Raw genomic sequence first — 19,166 nt, forward strand, 5'->3', positions numbered from 1 at the left:
CTTTTTTAGATCAGAACTGGATAATTTGCCAGAAAATCATCTCTGTGATGTTATTGGGATTTTAGTTTTTGTAGGAAGGGTCCAGCGGTTAAAAAAGAAAGGTAAGGTTTTTAACTCGAAAGTCATAAACTGTATTTCAGTGAATAGTTTTGTGTTCATATGTGTATAATCAGTTACCTTCATTTATTTTAATGTTTTATCCATATAGAAAACAGTGAAGATTTTTGGACATATCGCTGGATTCATATTGCTGATGGGACTTCAGAACAACCATTTATTGTGGAATTGTTTTCTACATCTCAGCCAGAAATCTTTGAAAATCTTTACCCAAGTACTCAGTTCTTATATTTTTATAATTTAATTTTGGAAGTGGGGGGTATTAGCTTTAAGAAAAAGTGGTAAACTGACCTATGGAAGTAGTGTGATACTGAGTTAGCAAATTTAAGCATTCTGACAGCATGTCTAAATCTTTTTCTATATTAATATCATATGTGGTATTATGTATATTAACCACCTACTTTGGAGAAGATTATACTGGTTGTCTATTCAGAATTATTTTGGAGTTGAAACCAGTTTTTTCAGAAAACAGGTGCTTTTGTCAGTTATCATTGTTAGCATTTCATACATAAAAGTCTTAAGAGTCAGTAAAACTAAAACATGGCCAGTCAGTTTCCTTTGTATCCATTTGGAAGTTGACTAAGTAGAACCCATTAAGGACATTGAAGATTTTACTAATGTGGAATTAATTGGTAGAGGATAGACAGACATACTGTATAATTAAATAATGACAATGGTAAGTATGATTCTGTTTGAATACTAAATTAATATTAGATTGATGATGTTATACCAATGTTTTGCTTACTTTGGCATTAACTTTTGCCCTAAAAAAAAAAAAAACCAAACCCAGTGCCGTTGAGTCGATTCTGACTCATAGCAACCCTATAGGACAGAGCAGAACTGCCCCATAGAGTTTCCAAGGAGCGCCTGGCGGATTCAAACTGCCGACCCTTTGGTTAGCAGCCATAGCACTTAACCAGTACGCCACCAGGGTTTCCACTTTTGCCCTATATATGTTTTATTTCTTGTGATAATATGAAATTTAACTTTCTAAGAAAGGTATGTACAGACTCTGGTGAGATTTATTATAGTACAGTAGTTGACAACAGTCACAATTTATTTTCAACTTCTGACCATTAGTGAAGGTATAATACCAAAATCCTTTGGTAGTAGGACATCTTTTTTTTTTTTTCTAATTTTGCTTAAAGGAATGTTAAAAACCAAAGAGAACTAATACTGTGTATTTATAATATACCAGTTGCTTATAGATGTTATCTCATCTTGTATTCCCAGTTACCTTTTAAAGAGTTGATGTTTTTACACATTTGCAGATGAGGCAACTAAGGTCCAGAGGGTTTAAGTAATTTTCTGGATGTCAAACAGCTAGAAAGTGTTAGATTTGACTGATTTTAATGGCCATGAACTTAGAATTAAAGAGTTCTTTAATATTCGTATGTCAACCCCTTTAACCATTAATAGGCACATGTTTGTACAGTTTTTTAAATAAAGGAAAAGTGATATAAATCAATAGAATTATTCTTAGTCATTTGAAAATATTTCCTTTTTTTCATTGTTACAGAATAAAGAACTGGTAAATATGAAGTTTAGGACATGAATTTCTAGTTATCTTGCTGTAAAGAAATTTTTATTCTTAAATGAGAACTTAACTGTTACTGTGTTACTGCAAGTATTTATATTGTAAATATTTCTTCTTTTCCTAGTTTGTAATACCATAACTTTTTTGTGTGTGTAATCAGTTAAAATAAAAAATAATGTTGGATTAATGAACCTAACAACATGTAGGCAGTTAAAAACAATCAATAGCTTTTGAAACTATGTGAAGTCTAAAGACATTATCTCATTTTCAGGGATTTTTTTTTCAGACTATCAAGTTAGTTAGCAAGGAGAAAAGAAAATAAAGAGGTGGCATAAGCCCTGCCAATGAGGCTTAAAGTCTAATTAAGATACACACATGAGAAACATAAACCATTTGTATAAACCCACCACATAAGCAAATACAATTTAATACTGTATCGACCTTTCTACTGGAAAACCAAAACCAAACCAAACCTGTTCCATCAAGTTGATTCAGACTCATAATGACCCTATATGGCAGAGCAGAACTGCCCCATAGGGTTTCCAAGGAGCAGCTGATGAATTCGAACTGCTGACCTTTTGGTTAGCAGCCGAACACTTAAGTACTGGGCCACCAGGGCTCCTTCAGGAGTCAGTAATTTAGGGATCAGTGTTAGATTGGGTTAATCAGTGAAAGCATCGTGGAGAAACTACGATTTTATCTTTGTAGAAATGACTGTTGACAGTTGAGTGCCCTATTAGAATGGCTCTTGCACTCTTCAACTGTGCAGCAAGCAAATGACTTCACTTAGATGCAGTTGGTACTTTCTAAAGGAAAGGTCTCTCATAGAACATAGACTAATAAATGATAGATCCTCGTTGCTCAAAGTGTGGTCAGAGGAACCTATGAGTTTGTTATTAGCACCAGGATCACCTATGAGTTTATTAGAAATGCAGAATCTCATGCCCCACCCTAGACCTTACTGAGTCATAATTTTGCATTTTGACAATAGCCCCAGGTGATGTGATATTTGGGAAATGTTCATTTCATTATGCTCTTTTAAGTTTGAGAAGTATTGTGTTAGGTCCTGATCTTGGCATGTCCTCTTTGAAATATAAAAGTAATTTCATAAGTGTTTTCATTTTCTACAGTGACATATGTCCTGTGTACTCAGTTGAAAGTTGTGAGAAATAATGACCAAGTACCTAAACTGCTTTACCTCACTACTACAAATGAGAGTCAAGTGTTTATTACTGGTGAGTAATTTCTTGGTATGCACTTTATTGGAAAGATATTTTCTTTTCACTAGAACCCTTTAGCGCATATTAAATTAACTTTTACATTACAGCGTTCAAGCACAGGATAACTTTATCTTGATCCCCATTTATCACTATAGGAAACCCTGGTGGCGTAGTGGTTAAGTGCTGCAGCTGCTAACCAAAAGGTTGGTAGTTTGAATCCACCAGGCGCTCCTTGGAAAGTCTATGGGGCAGTTCTACTCTGTCCTATAGGGTTGCTATGAGTTGGAATTGACTCAACAGCAACGGGTTTGGTTTTGGATTTTTTATGGCTATAAGAATGTCTTAACAAAGACTGTTTAGCCAATGGAATATATTGCTCCTGACTTATTTATGATTGAAGCAATGATTTTGTGACTCACTGGAGAGCTGTGTTTATATCCTTTGGGTAACTTTAACCCTTCATTGATGTAGAATGTAGGTATAAATTGCTTGATAGATTTAAGACTGTTAGGCCCTGTACCACAATTCAGTTAACTATATTTTAAAATACTAAATTAAATAAAATGCATCAGATTTCAGCCCCAGAATCTCATATTTTATTTATATAGCAAGAAGAGTTTTGCTATTTGCCTATAAGTACATTACTTTTCTCGAGGCCCTCTGATGACAGGATCCAAATAATAAAGATAAAATTTACCAAATGAGACCATGAGGGAATAGTGTGGAATGGGGTGTTTACCAGAAAGCTACCATGTTAGTAATCAGGAAATTTGCCAAAAAGAAGACACCTAGGAAAGGTATAACACACATCTTTGCCGTGTCCTTGTTTTATATAAGTACTAATAATACCAGATATAAATATGGCATTTTAAGTGTGCTTTAAGACTATAAATTTAAATGCTGAACTATGGCAGTTTGTACGTGATGCCACGCATCTGGGCTAATACATGATTTATAAAAAAATCAGTTTTTTAGAATATGCTAAACATTTGGATTGTTAGAAAAATCCAGATTATTAGTTTTGTTTTGTTTCTTGTGGCTTTTCAGCATCCTGTAGCCAGCTACAGATTAGTCCACTTGAACTCTAATATATCTGATTTCCTTACTATGTTTGGGTAATTTTTGTACGCATATTAAGTATAATTATCAGCTACATAGTAAGGAAGTGAACTTGACTGTTTTGATATTTTTAAACTGTTTTTTGTATTAAAAAGTTTGTGCAGTTTATTATAGGGATTTTTTTTTTCTTTTTCACTTTTCATGCTTTATCCATTTTCACAAGGAGGTCAAAAAGGCCAGCCGTATGCCTACGATGTCAAGGTAAAAAATATTACTCAGTGGATTAAAACAAAGACTGATGCTGGGGAAATGAAGAATACTGTTTTTGGTGGCTATTACCCCTATCCACCAGTGCCGGAGACATTTTCGAAGTACAGTAGTTCTGTTAAAGGTATTAATATAAATGCCAGTCCTTTGTGATATGTTTATAAGCTTTAAGGATAGTATGTACCATTTCAGTTAGTCAACTTTATTTATTTATTTTATTCTTTTTATTGTGCTTTAGGTGAAAGTTTACAGCTCAAGTTAATTTCTTATTCAAAAATTTATACACATACTGTTTTGTGACATTAATTGCAATCCCCACAATGTGACAGCACGCTCCCTCCTGTTCACCTTGGGCTGCCTGTGTCCATTCAACTGGTTACTGTCCATTCTTGCCTTCTCATCCTGTTTTTGGACAGGAGCTGCCCATTTGGTCTCGTATATTTGATTGAACTAAGAAGCACATTCCTCACGTGTGTTATTTTTTGTTTTATAGGTCTATCTAATCTTTGACTGAAAAGTGGGCTTTGGGAATGATTTCAGTTCTGGGTTAGCAGAGCGTCTGGGGGCCATAGTTTCGGGGGTTCCTCCAGTCTGGTCTTTCTATGTGAATTTGCGTTCTGTTCTACATTTTTCTCCTGCTTTGTCCGGGACTTGCTGTTGTATTCCCTGTCAGAGCAGTCAGTGGTGGTGGCTGGTCACCATCTGGTGCTTCTGATCTCAGGCTGGTGAAGTCTCTGGCTCATGTGGTCCTTTAGTCCTTTGGGCTAATATTTTCTTTGTGTCTTTGGTTCTGTCCATTCTCCTTTGCTCCAGCTGGGATGGAACCAATAGGTGTATCTTAAATGGCTGCTCGCAGGCTTTGGAGACCCCAGACACTACCTACCAAAGTGGGATGTAGAACATTTTTTTTATAAACTTTGTTATGCCGATTGACCTAGATGTTCCCCGAGACTATAGTCCCCACGCCCCAGACCCAGTTACTTGATCCCTTAAAGTGTTTGGATGTGTCTAAGAAACTTCTTAGCTTTTGCTTTGGTCCCGTTGTGCTGACTTCCCCTATATTTTGTGTTGTCCTTCCTGTCACCAGAGTTGACACTTGTCTACCTAGTTAGTGCCTTCCGCTTCCCCTCCCTCCCCACCCTATTGATTTTATTTGAGTGAGACAAAGTACACTTACCGGTAATCATTCTGTCTTTATGCAGACCAAAAAATACATGTCATGACCCCTAAAGGTTAATATTTTGATTTTTAATTAGATTGATGAAGAGAGAATGCAGAAGATGACTAATTGGAGATACTAATCTTGATTTAATGCCAGTGAGATCAGATCTAACCTTGGTAGATTTCAACTGCTATGAAGTTATAGAGAGAGACACTGAGAAATTTGATATCCAGATACTGACAACTGTATGTTGCTATTCTTGTGAAATTATATATATTGTGTATAACACAATATAGTGTTAGCTTTAAAAAAAAATGACACCAAGGTAAGTGAGATGCTGAGTTGGAATTAAAGTACTCGTGAGAGGCCTAACATTAATTTACTTTTTAGTAGAATTAAGATATAATCATTGAAAAGTTTAACATAACTATGTTCTTTTTTAAAAGCTGTGGGATAATTGTGTGGTTTCAAAAGAACCTTTGAAATGCTGACTTATGATCATGTAAATATTGGCATCCTCTTGTACTTCATATACTAATGAGATATAGTATATGGGAGGAAATAATTAAAATTTGTGTTTCTGTGCAATAGACGGGCAACACTTTATAGTTTGGAATATGATATATAAATTAGGTTCAATATATAAAGTTTCTAAAGCACAATAAAAATTAAAAAAAAAGTTTCTGTTGCAAATGAAAACTCCAGGCTGGAAGTCTGTATTACAGTTTAACTGATAAAAGCATTTTGCCTATTTTCCAAAAATTACATAAGGGGATGCCAAATATAAACACAAAGACTTACAAATTTCAGTTAATGTAGCAAGTTTTTAATTTTATGTTGTGAAATTGCATTGCAAATCTAATTCTTATTTTTATCATTTCAGTTCTTTAAACCTTACGGTGTCCTTGGAATTATTACTCTTTTGCAGTTGAGTCGCTGTTGACAGCTATAAGTGAAGTGCGGAAGGAGATTGAAGACTTGCAGTATAGGGAACAAAAGCGCATAGCAATTCAGGGGATAATTACTGTTATAAAGTACATCCCCGATCGCCGTGCAACTGAAAGTGCTTCAACATCAGAAACACTTCGGGTATGGTGCCAGAGAATTAACAGTACATCACTGAAAGCACTGTGATAATTACAGTTGGTACCTTGTACATTTGATTTGGAACACACATGTATTGCCTCAATGACGTAAACCTAACAGTAAGAAAAAAAGTTCATGTTTTGTTTTTTGTTTCCTTTTTCTGTCATTTATTTTGGGGCAGGCTAGGCTGAACATCACACAGCCTCTGACATTGCCCAAGTTCCTCAATACTCAGTATCTTGTTTTTGCACTTACTGTCTTATTTTTGCTTTCTGCCTAACTTGAGTATATTATGATTATCTGTTTAAATTCCCAGGTAGTATACATGATTCTTTTCCTACTTTTTGTCCAGGCCAGAACTACAGGAAGGCTTCTTCTCTTGGAAGTTTTACCTCTATATCTCTGGCACGGTAGCCTTCCTCAGGTTCTATAAGAGGTAGCAATGACTCTTGTAGGTTACATGATCTAATAAGAAGAGGCTAGTTCTGGAATCTAGACACAATCAAGATAAATTAGTTAATTTATTCCATGAGTTTATCTTTTTTAAAACTATTTTTAAGATTATTACTGTTCATATGGAAATAATCATCTAATTGAACTTTTCTATTATACTAGGTATAAGTAAGAAGGGTTTTTTGTTTATCTTCCTTTTTAAAGTACTTAATAGCCAGATGGATTCGGATAAATCATGTTCGTAAAAGCACTGTTACAAATGCAAATTCCTATTACAACTCTCAAGATTATGAAAAATGGGTAAACTAAAATTGTCTTTGGAAGGAGAAATAATTTTTGAGAATTAGTTTTAAATGTTTTCTCTGAATCGTTGATTTTAGAATGCTAACCTCCCCACAACATCCCAAGCAGCAAGAGGAGAAAGTCAAAGTCAAGAAAGAGATGGTAAACGGCATCATCATGACGGTGATCCTGTGAGTTCTCAAACGACATCTTCAAGTTTGAGTCCTAGCAAGAAAAAAAGAGTTCTGCAAGGCCCAGATGCTAAAGTGTAAGTCATTTGCATTAAGTATAGTATACCATGTTTTTTCCCTTTGGGTTCTGTCTCTAACCTATAAAATGATCTGTTATAGTAGAAGCCCGCTTATCTGCAATGCTCAGCATGACTAATTGAGAATATGTTTAAAATGGAGAGTTATAAAACTATACATACCGCACTAAGCAAGGGGCATGGTGGGTAAATCCCACCTTCATTGCCTCATAAGGATCAGCATGAATCCAATTTCCAAAGCGTGAAGATGGATCCACTTCTCACCTGCCCACTTCTCCTCCTTGTCACCAGCCACTCACGTGACACACTCTCAACTCCAGCCACCCAGAGCTGGAACAGAGCTCACAAGTTAGATGGACACTGTCTTTCAGCCCTAGCCACTCAGAGCTAGGTCAGAGTTCACATGTTAGAAGGATGCCTTCTTTCAGACTGCCAAGTAGGCAGAGACACCAGTCCCTGCTAGCCCTCACCACCACTGTGCGCTTGTTAATTTGCTGGAACGACTTACAGAATTCATGAAAAGTACACTATACTTACAGCTACAAGATTACAACCAAAAGGGATACAAACAGACACATAGGGGTGAGGTCTGGGAGAGGTCACAGCATCGAGCTTCCATGTCCCAGGGAGGGATGTGCTACCCTCTCCCATGCATGGTCATCAACAGGAGTGGATTAACCAGTAAGCAAGATACGCATGGGCTTAATTGTGTTCACTAATCTGTAGTGCACAATTTCACATGGGCTTCACCACATCTTTGATGTGATAAAAAAACAAATGAAATTATGCAGTACAGATTAGTAAGTAAGTTCAAAGAAGCCTGGGCCTACCTTATTTATTGGGTAATTCGTCCCTGTATCAACCATGAAACTCATCTGAGCCTTAGGGCTCAGGGCTCTTATTGGACTCCCCAAGTGGCCATGATAGATTACATCATGCCTCCTGAGGCTTAGTCAGCATTAAGCCTCCAGGTGTTCCCTCTTGGTCTGGTCAGCCCTAACTCACTGGCCTCAGGTGAAGCAAGAATAAAAGGCTAAAATTGCTTTCTGCAAGGTGATTGCACACCTCACACATACCTTCAACATTTATTAAATTTTATGTAAGCATTTTAACTTAAAACATTATAAAAAAATAAAACAGTTTATATTTATTTACCAACTGATTGAGGATATGTCTTTCCTACATAAACCACATACATAATGAATTGTATATGATTAACAGTTCTGATTTCTTTAAAGTGGCAGGAAAGCCCAGACACTTATGCAGCAGGTAGAATGCAGAATCATTTTTAACTCTAATCTTTTATAGTACCTGTACCCAATTGGGCAGCAGTTTTTGGTATTATACTGACCTTGTATCCAACAATCTTGACAAATTCACTTACTAATTCTAAAAGTATGTACATTTTAAAACTTCTCTATGTACAAGTCATGTAATATGCAAATAATGGTACTTATTCCCGCCCAATCATTTTGCCTTTTATTTCTTTTTCTTGTGTTATTGTACTGGTTAAGATCTTCAGTACAATTAACAGAATTGGTATTCAATGAATAAAATTGGCAGAGTGCATCTCTTTCTCATCTCTGATCTCAGAAAATTCTCTGGATCTCACTTTCTGTAATATTTTGGTGCATAATTTTTGTCACATTAAGGAAGTTTCCTTCCAATCATAATTTGCTCAGTTTTTCTCATGAATGTGAGTTGAATTTTGCTAAATGTGTATTCTGAACATATTTATCTATTGAGTTCTCCTTTTTTCTTTTCATATAATTAAGTAGATTGATTTCTCAAATGTTAAATTGCTCATTCCTAGAATAAATCTTACTTGTTGTTGTTGTTAGGTGCCATCAAGTTGATTCTGACACATAGAATGAAACACTGCCTGGTCCTGTATCATCCTCACAATCGTTGTTAGGCTTAAGCCCATTGTTGTAGCCACTGTGTCAGTCCATCTCGTTGAGGGTCTTCCTCTTTTTCACTGACTCTCTACTTTACTAAGCATGATGTCCTTCTCCAGGGGCTGATCCTTCCTGATAACATGTCCAAAGTATGTGAGTCATAGTCTTGCCATCCTTGCTTTCTAAAGAGCATTGCGGTCATACTTCTTCCAAGACAGATTTGTTCATTCTTTTCGCAGTCCATGGTATATCCAATATTCTTCTCCAACACCACAATTCACACGTGTCAATTCTTCTTCCGTCTTCCTTATTCAACATCCAGCTTTCACATGCATATGAGGCGATTGAAAACACCATGGCTTGAGTCAGGCACACCTTAGTCTTCAAGGTGACATCTTTGCTTTTCAACACTTCAAAGAGGTCTTTTGCAGCAGATTTGCCCAATGCAAAACTTCATTTGATTTCTTGACTGCTGTTTCTAAGAGTGTTGATTGTGGATCCAGGTAAAATGAAACCCTTTACAACTTCAATCTTTTCTCTGTTTATCATGATGTTGCTTATTGGTCCAGTTGTGAGGATTTTTGTTTTCTTTATGTTGAGGTATAATCCATACTGAAAGGTGAGGTCTTTGGTCTTCATCAGTAAGTGCTTCAAGTCCTCTTTACTTTCAGCAAGCAGGGTTGTGTCATCTGCATAACACAGATTGTCAATGAGTCTTCCTTCCATCCTGATGCCCTGTTCTTCTTCATATAGTCCAGCTTCTCAGATTATTTGCTCAGTATATAAATTAAATAGGTATGGTGAAAGGATACAGCCCTGATGCACACCTTTCCTGGCTTTAAACCATGCAGTATCCCCTGTTTGAACAAGTGCCTCTTGATCTACGTACAGGTTCCTCACGAGCACAATTAAGTGTTCTGGAATTCCCATTCTTCTCAATGCTATCCATAATTTGTTATGATCCACACAGTCGAATGCCTTTGCATGGTCAATAAAACACAGATAAACATCTTTCCAGTATTCTTTGTTTTCAGCCAGGATCAATCTGACATCGGCAATAATATCCATGGTTCCACATCCTCTTCTGAATCCGGCTTGAATTTCTGGCAGTTCCCTGTCGATATACTGCTGCAGCCGTTTTTGAATGATCTTCAGCAGAATTTTGCTTGCGTGTGATACTATTGATATTGTTCTATAATTTCCACATTTGGTTGGATCACCGTTCTTGGGAATAGGCATAAATATGGATCTCTTCCAGTCAGTTGGCCAGGTAGCTGTCTTCCAAATTTCTTGACATAGACAAGTACGCACCTCCAGTGCTGCATCCATTTGTTGAAACATCCCAGTTGGTATTTGGTCTATTCCAGGAGCCTTGTTTTTTGTCAGTGCCTTCAGTGCAGCTTAGACTTCTTCCTTCAGTACCATTGGTTCTTGATCATATGCTACCTACTTAAATGGTTGAATGTCAAACAGTTCTTTTTGGTGCAATGACTCCGTGTATTCCTTCCATCTTCTTTAGATGCTCCCTGCATCATTTAATATTTTCCCCATAGAATCCTTCAGTATTGCAACTCAAGGCTTGGATTTTTTCTTTAGTTCTTTCAGCTTGAGAAATGCTGAGCATATTCTTCCCTTTTGGCTTACTACCTCTAAGTCTTTGCCCATTTCATTATAACACTTTACTTTGTCTTCTCAAGCCACCCTTTGGAACCTTCTATTCAGCTCTTTTACTTCATCATTATTCCTTTTGCTTTAGCTAGTCAACATTCAAGAGCAAGTTTCAGAGTCTCTTCTGACATTGATTTTGGTCTTTTCTTTCTTTTCTGTCTTTTAAATGACCTCTTGCTCTCTTCGTGTATGATGTCCTTGAAGTCATTCTACAGCTCACCTGATCTTTGGTCATTACTGTTCAAGACATCAAATCTATTCTTGAGATTGTCTCTAAATTCAGGTGGGATATACTCAAGTTCATCCTTTGGCTTTTGTGGACTTGTTCTAATTTTCTTGAATTTCAGCCTGAATTTGCATATGAGCCAGAAGGCACTCAGCTCTCTCGCTCCGTGGGTCAGCAAGACTAGTTCCACCAATAAGTGCCCAGAAACACTGCACTCTGTCAGGAAGCCTTCTGCCTGAAGGCTCTCGGCTCTTTTGCTCTGTGGGTCAGCTCTCACGGTGTCTCGCGGTAGTCACCTGATTCTACTGCTGCTGCTTCTCAACATCTGTGCCATCTCCAGTGTTACAGCTCTCCTCACTTCCTTCTGAGCCCTCACCAGAATTGTCTTTGCTGCCCACAGTTCCACTAACAGTCTCTTCAAGGCAATCTAGGCTTTTACTATTAAAAAAAAATACATTATTCAATTCCAGAATCACCTCCATATTGTAGGTATCTGTTAGAGCAGCACTCTACTCTCCTTGTACCAAATTCTGTCTTAGTTATCCAGTGCTGCTATAACAGAAATACCACAAGTGGAAGGTTTTAACAAACGGAAATTTATTCTCTCACAGTTTGGGAGGATAGAAGTCTGAATTCAGGGCACCAAGGAAAGGTTTTCTGTCTCCCTTGGCTCTGGGGTAAGGTCCTTGTCACCAATCTTCCCCTAATCTAGGAGCTTCTCAGTGCAGAGACCCCAGGTCTAAAGGATGTGCTCCATTCCTGGCTCTTCTTTCTAGGTCGTATGAGGTCCCTCTCCTCTCTGCTTGCTTCTCTCTTTTATATCTCAAAAGAGATTGACTCAAGATACAACCTAATGCTGTAGATTGTGTCCTGCCTTATTAGCATAACTGCCTGTAATCAGGCCTCATGAACATCATAGAAGTTAGGATTTATACACATAGTATAATAACATCAGATCACAAAATGGAGGACAACCACATAGCACTGGGAGTTATGGCCTAGCCAAGCTGACACACATTTTTGTGGGACACAATTCAGTCCATAACAGGCAGTTTAAATATGATGTGTCAAGGAGTGATTTTTTTTTCTTTTAATATATACTGCCTTGGGTTGGCAGAGCTTCTTGAGTCTTTGGATTGATTCATTTTGTTAGTTTTGGAAAATTATCAGCAATTATCTCTTCAAACATTGTTCCTGCCCCATTATCTCCTGTCTTTCTGGAGCTCCAAAAACACGTATATTATCACTTTTAACTGTTACCCACAAGTTTCTTATACTCTATTCTGATATCTGTCTAGCTATCTATATCTATCAGTTTCTCTGTCTCTCTGTCTATGTACCTATCTGTCTATTCCATTCTTTTTTGCCTTTGTGCTTTCGTTGGTTTATTTTCTATTGACCGGTCTCTCAATTTACTCTTTTGCTGTGTCCAATCTGCTATTAAACTTATCAATTGAGTTCATTAAGTTCTTAATTCCGCTATGCTATTTGTCAGTTCTAGAAAGAGATTTGAATCTTTTTTAGGTATCCTCTTTTATTTTGGTATCTTTTTTACCTTTTCCTCTATTTTGTATATCTTTCCCTCTGTTTTCTTTAGCATATTAGTCATAGTATTTTAAAATACTTGTCTGCCAACTCTAGTGTCTGCATCACCTGTTTGTCTGTTTTTGTTAGTACAATAAGAGTAAATATGACCATTTAAGAGCTTATCTCAACCAACATTTTAATTAATAGTGGTAGAGAGTCAACATAAGTAATAGATACTCTATTGCTCTGTTAGATTTTTAAATGCTAAAACTTAAGAAATGAAGTATAATAAATGGGCATTAAAACCTCTTGATTTCATTCTACTAATAACATTTACTCCATAAACAGAGAATATAAACAGTATCAAGCATAGACAAATTTTAAAAATTATTTTTAGGGTATCCTCCTAAGAAAAGCAGAAGGCACTATAGGAAAGATTTTTAAATAATGTTTCTTATCTGAAAAGCATTTGCCATTTTGAATTAATGATCTTGAAGACTTTAGCATTTTTAATCAGCTATTTCTAATTTGCTTATATTAACAACTCAAAACTGTTTATATTCTTGTTCTTTTCCTATAGTGCCTTCTGTTTTTCTTAGGAGGAGGCATTGAAAATATTCCTTCAGTTGACTGTACAGAGCATTTCAGTATACAAAGCAAGGTCACTTATGTTACCTTATTTGGTCCTCAGCATCCCTGTAAGTTAGCTAAAGGATAATTATCTCAGTTTTATAGTTGAGGAATCTGAAGTTTCAGAGAAGATAAAATAAATGATTTATACATGTGTATATATCTTAAATACTTTTTATTTCTTTGAATGAAAGATACTATGACAATTTTAATTATAGTCCTGTTATATAGATGAGGGAATGGCATATGATAGAATCTATATGACTTGTCTAGGAGCCCTGGTGGTGCAGTGGTTAAAGCGCTTGGTTGCTAACCAACATCGGCGGTTCGAACCCACCAGCCACTCCGTGGGAGAAAGATGTGGCAGTTGGCTTCTGTAAAGATTTACAGCCTTGGAAACCCTATGGGACAGTTCTACTCTGTCCTGTAGGATCTCTGTGAGTCAGCATCGACTCAATGGCAGTGGGTTTTTTTTAGATTACATGACTTGTATCTAAAGTCAATAAATTGGTAATAATGAGGGGAAGTATAGAATACAACTTGTGGCCCCTGGCATAATTTTTGTAATATTTTTCCACTACTCATCATATGTAGCTACTTCTTCTTTTCGCCTTCTTTTCCCTTTACCTCCTCAGTTATCCTTCTGCTCTTCTTTTAATTTTTCCTCTTTCAGTTTCCTCAGTTGATACCCATAGACATTGTTTAGCTCTACTTCTTTCTTTCAGGTTGCTTGTTCACTTAGCCCCTCACTTTTAAGACATTTAAGTCGTACAAATGGATGATTACATATTCCAGTGAGAATCTCCCAAGCCACTTTTTAAAAATTCCATTAAATATAATGATAATGTTAGAGTTTGGAAAACTGTTTCTTTTAATTTATCTAAAATGGGGAAAAATCATTTTGTACCCATACTTTTTATATAAGTATATATAAGATATGTTTTTGTCGTTAAGTGCTGTGGAGTCGGTTACACTCGTGGCGAACCTATGTACAACAGAACGAAACGCTGCCTGGTCCTGTGCCATCCTCACAGTCGTTGTTGTGCTTGAGCCCATTGTTGTAGCCTCTGTGTCAGTCCATCTCGTTGAGGGTCTTCCTCTTTTCCACTGACCCTCTCTTTTACCAAGCACGATGTCCTTCTCCAGGGACCAAGCCCTCCTGATAACATGTCCAAAGTATGTGAGACAGTCTTGCCACCCTTGCTTCTAAGGAGCATTCTGGTTGTACTTCTTACAAGACAGATTTGTTGTTTGTGTGTTAGGATCTCAAAATACATGTAATTTAACTATGTTTTGGTTTTTAGCATTGGTATTTCCTCATTACTAATTTCTAGAAATGCTATGTTTTCATTAATTGAAAAAATTTGAAACTACAACTATAAAATATGTATTTATTTGCCAGAGTTTTGTAGCTAAATGGGTGTATTTTTCCTTCATGAAAGCTACTTCTTTCTAGTTCACTAATAACTGAGTAATAAATGAAGACTACTACTATTAGAAAAGAAAAATTTATTGATAAAAAATGTTAAGCTATATTATGTGGCATTCTACAACATGACATTTCTTTTTCACTTTATGCCTTTAGCTTTAGAAATAAAAATAGGAAAACTCACCACAGAAATATACGAAAAGCCCATATGATGAAAACCTTTCCTTACAAAGGCAGGCTTCTCCTTGGCTTCAAAATAATAATGCTTCCCCTTTCCTCCATTCATTTCAGTTCAGTAAACAATTACTGAGTGCATACCACATGGAGATGCAAAAATAAATAAAATTAAGTCTATACCTTTGCAGAGCTCACAGTCTGGTAAGAGGAGACTGACATATAAACCTGTTATTCCAATTTAGTGTGATAAATGCTGTGATGGAAGTTTATTCATGATGCTTATGACAGCACACACAAGGAGCAGTTAACCCTGACTAGAGATCAGGGGAAGCTTCTTGGAGGGAATAATGCCTGAGCTAAATTTCAAAGGATAATAAGTTAACCAGGCAAAGGTAAGGAGGCATAGGGTTGTTTTAGGTGGAAGGAAAAGCATGAGCGAAAGCATGAAGATTTGAAGTAGCATGGGACTTATAGAAAACTATGAGCAATGTTATTATTGCTGGGATAGTTGACAGTGTGGAAAGTGGGAAATGGTAAGAAATGAAGCTAGAGAAATAGGCTAGATGGTTTTCCAGTATATTTTATGAAAGCAAGTGTGAAAATTGAGCCATTAAACTAATTTTTAAATTTCCTTTATAGAGAATTAAAATATATTTTATTTATAGCTAATGCTTCATAAAGTTGAATATTTTCTTTAGTGAAATACTCCTTAAAAGAAAACTTAAATCTGTTACAGTATTTGAATTATATTATGAATGAATACTTGTTCATAATTATAAGTATATTTTTCTTAAAATTTTAATGCATTCCTTTAAAAACCTAAACCTATATATTTTTTAAATGTATTAAATAAGGATAAATTCTGAATGGAACCAATTAGTAGGTTGTTTGGTTTGTTTGTTTTTTACCATTTAAGTATCTTTTTATAGCTATTAGTTATCCTTTTTTCATCTTTTGTAGAGTTGCTGTACCTCAGCCAGAAACTTCTTCACAAGCAAAAGGAAATAAACCAGACATGCCAAGCACTGTTCGACGTATGTTGCTGTTGTTTATTATTATTGTTTATAAAACCTTTATGGGACAATATTATATGCAGAGTACTGTTGACTTGATTCTGTATTTTTGTGCCATGCCTGCCACCAGTATAAAATAAGTGCTTTATATAGATATATAGTTTTTGTTTTTTAATTTCATTTATTTTAGCTTAAATTCTTGTCAAAATTACTGATCCCAACTTTAGAGCAATCTAGGTAAAAAAAAAATCATCCCAAAAATGAAAGTATAAACAAACTTACCAGTTTATTTCTTTTGTAATGCATCCCTTCAAAGGTACTATTTTTAATTACCAGAAGAATAAGTAGGAAATTTAATTTTTAATTAACAGTAAATTTTTTTTTATGGGCAAATTTTTAAAAAGATAGTTGTACTTCCTTTCTTTGCTGTTTGTTTAGCTGATTTGAACTTTGGATTTATTTCCGAAGTGATTTCATAGTATAATTTAGTTCTGGTAGGGTGTCCCTAGAGTGATTTGGTTTAAATCAGATCTTAAGAGGGGTAATCTGTTTGGACTAGACTCTTTAACAGTTTATCTCCTTCTTGCTTTTGGTATTATTTTGTTTTCATCCTCCACTTAGAACTGATACTGTCATTTTATTCTTTACTGTCTTGTTAAATTTGACGTCTTCATGAACCTTTCTAAATTATTTTAATATGGTTTTTGTTGATTATTACATAATATAAATTTGCACATTTGGAACAACTACATTCTAAGATTTTAAAATATTATTTTTATTTTAATAGTACCAGTCTGAACTAACTTTCTGGAGCCCTGGTGGTGCAGTGGTTAAGAGCTCAGCTGCTAACCAAAGGGTCAGCAGTTCGAATCCACCAGCCACTCCTTGGGAACCCTATGGGCTTGTTCTACTCTATCCTATAGGGTCACTGTGAGTCAAAATTGACTCACTGGCAATGCTTTTGGGTTTGTTTTTTTCTTTGTACTAACTTTATATCATTAGCTAATAATAGATTATCGTTCATTTCTCCTGCCATATTTTAGACAGACTGTTCTTTGAATGGAATCCCTGGTGGCCTAGTGGTTAAGTGCTAGGGCTGCTAACCAAAAGGTCGGCAGTTTGAATGCACCAGCGGCTCCTTGGAAACTCTATGGGGCAGTTCTATTCTGTCCTATAGGGTCGCTATGAGTCGGAATCAACTCGACGGCACTGGGTTTGTTTTGGTTCTCTGAATAAAGGAAAGAAACCCTGGTGGCATAGTGGTAAGAGCTACAGCTGCTAACCAAAAGGTCGGCAGTTCAGATCCACCAGGCACTCCTTAGAAACTCTACGGGGCAGTTCCACCCTGTCCTATAGAGTCGCTACGAGTCAGAATCCACTCAACGGCAACAGGTCTTATGGGTTCTTTGAATAAAGCTGAACACTTTGTCCAAAAGTTTCAATGAGAATTTGAAATGGTTTCAGTAAAAAATGTAATCTTGGATCTCATGAAGAAAAAAATTATTTTTCTTAACTAACCATAATTTGAAATAATAAATGTTTCTCAAAAAATGGATCTTACCTGGACTCTAAATCTACCAATGAAAACAAAAACATAAATGTTCTTAAGCTTTGTGATATTCTGCTGAATATCCACACACACACACACAAAAGATCAGACTTACTGGTCTGACAGAGACTGGAGAAACCCCAAGAGTATGGCCCCCCGACACCCTTATAGTTCAGTAATGAAGTCACTCCCAAGGTTCATCCTTCAGTCAAAGATTAGACAGGCCCATAAAACGAAACGAGACTAAATGAGCACACCAGCTCAGGGGCAGGGATGAGAAGGCAGGAGGGGACAGGAAAGCTGGTAACGGGGAACCCAAGGTTGGGGTGGGCGGAGTGTTGACATATCGTAGGGTTGGCAACCAATGTCACAAAACAGTAAGTGTGTTAATTGTTTAATGAGAAACTAGTTAAACCTTCATCTAAAGTACAATTTAAAAAAAAAGCCTACTAGACCAGTAGTAAAAGGAGGGATTGACTTCTAGTCATTCTGGCAGGTTGAGAAACTTCCAAAAGATCTGAGATCTGTCCCCCCTCTCCAAAAAAAAAAAAAAGGAAATTAAGGGAAAAAACTACAAAACAAATACATACACAAGCTCAAAACAAGAGTGAAAAATCTCCAGATGCCAGAAACAAATAAAAAAGAACTTAAATTCAGTAGTAAGAATGAAAACTAAAACTGTGTATGGACATTTCAGAACTAGAGACCTTCATGCTTACAGGCTGAGGAATAATGACCACATGGGAAGGAGAGTCCAGTCTAGGGCGTCCTACGTGTGAAAAAGTAGAACTAATGTAAAGTTGGGAGGTTATGAAGGGCCATAGAAATTAGGCCCACAAGCATGGGTCAATATCAATGAGTTTCCTGTCCCCCTTGGATCATGGGAAGGAAAAAGCCACAGTGTGACTAAAATGGTGAAGACACTGAGCTAAGGAATTAAATGAGTATCTGGTCCAAAAATGGGTGAAACCCCCAAGGTCTTGGCAAAGACAAGTGTGAAACTGCTTAAAGACAGTCTTGTATAACCAGGGTGCTTAGGATTCCCATGGAAAACAACCTCTACAGAAAATGAATTCATGATTTAAAAAAAAAAAAAAAACTTCTCAAGGAAATAAACTACTTTGAGGCAATGTGATCAGATGTAATAAGTGGAAAAAGTTATACCCTGGGAACTAGAGATACTACACCAGTAAGAAAGAGACTTTAAAATAGTTATGTTCAGAAAGTTAAAGGAATAATCAAATGATGTATTGCATGGGGCAAATCTGCTGCAGAAGACCTCTCTAAGGTGTTAAAAAGCAAAGGTGTCACTTTGAGGACTAAAGGTCACCTGACCCAAGTGATGGTATTTTCAGTCGCCTCATATGCTTGTGAAAACTGAACAACAAATAGGGAAAACTGAAAAAGAATTGATGCCTTTGAATTATGGTGTTGGGGAAGAATATTGACTATACCATGGACTACCAGAAGAACAAACAAATCTGTCTCAGAAGAATTACAGCCAGAATGCTCCTTAGAAGGAAGGATGGTGAGACTGTGTCACATACTTTGAATATGTTGTCAGGAGGGACTGGGTCAGTGAAAAAGAGGAAGATCCT

General features: G+C 36.4%; 1 protein-coding gene across 2 annotated transcripts in view; it reads left to right on the plus strand.

The window, feature by feature from the left end:
* The window catches only part of RADX (RPA1 related single stranded DNA binding protein, X-linked), a 60,164-nt gene that overhangs the window by 21,448 nt on the left and 19,550 nt on the right, over nt 1-19,166 (plus strand). The window contains exons 5-11 of one of the 2 annotated variants that reach the window (XM_003414870.4): nt 10-101; nt 209-331; nt 2,785-2,889; nt 4,160-4,324; nt 6,291-6,451; nt 7,282-7,451; nt 15,967-16,040. In XM_003414870.4, the coding sequence (XP_003414918.1) occupies nt 10-101; nt 209-331; nt 2,785-2,889; nt 4,160-4,324; nt 6,291-6,451; nt 7,282-7,451; nt 15,967-16,040 (890 nt within the window). The remainder of the gene's footprint in view (nt 1-9; nt 102-208; nt 332-2,784; nt 2,890-4,159; nt 4,325-6,290; nt 6,452-7,281; nt 7,452-15,966; nt 16,041-19,166) is intronic. The other variant, XM_023553922.2, reaches the window with a different exon arrangement.

The sequence above is a fragment of the Loxodonta africana genome, chromosome X (assembly GCF_030014295.1).
Source record: "Loxodonta africana isolate mLoxAfr1 chromosome X, mLoxAfr1.hap2, whole genome shotgun sequence".
In the NCBI taxonomy this organism is placed as follows: domain Eukaryota; kingdom Metazoa; phylum Chordata; class Mammalia; order Proboscidea; family Elephantidae; genus Loxodonta; species Loxodonta africana.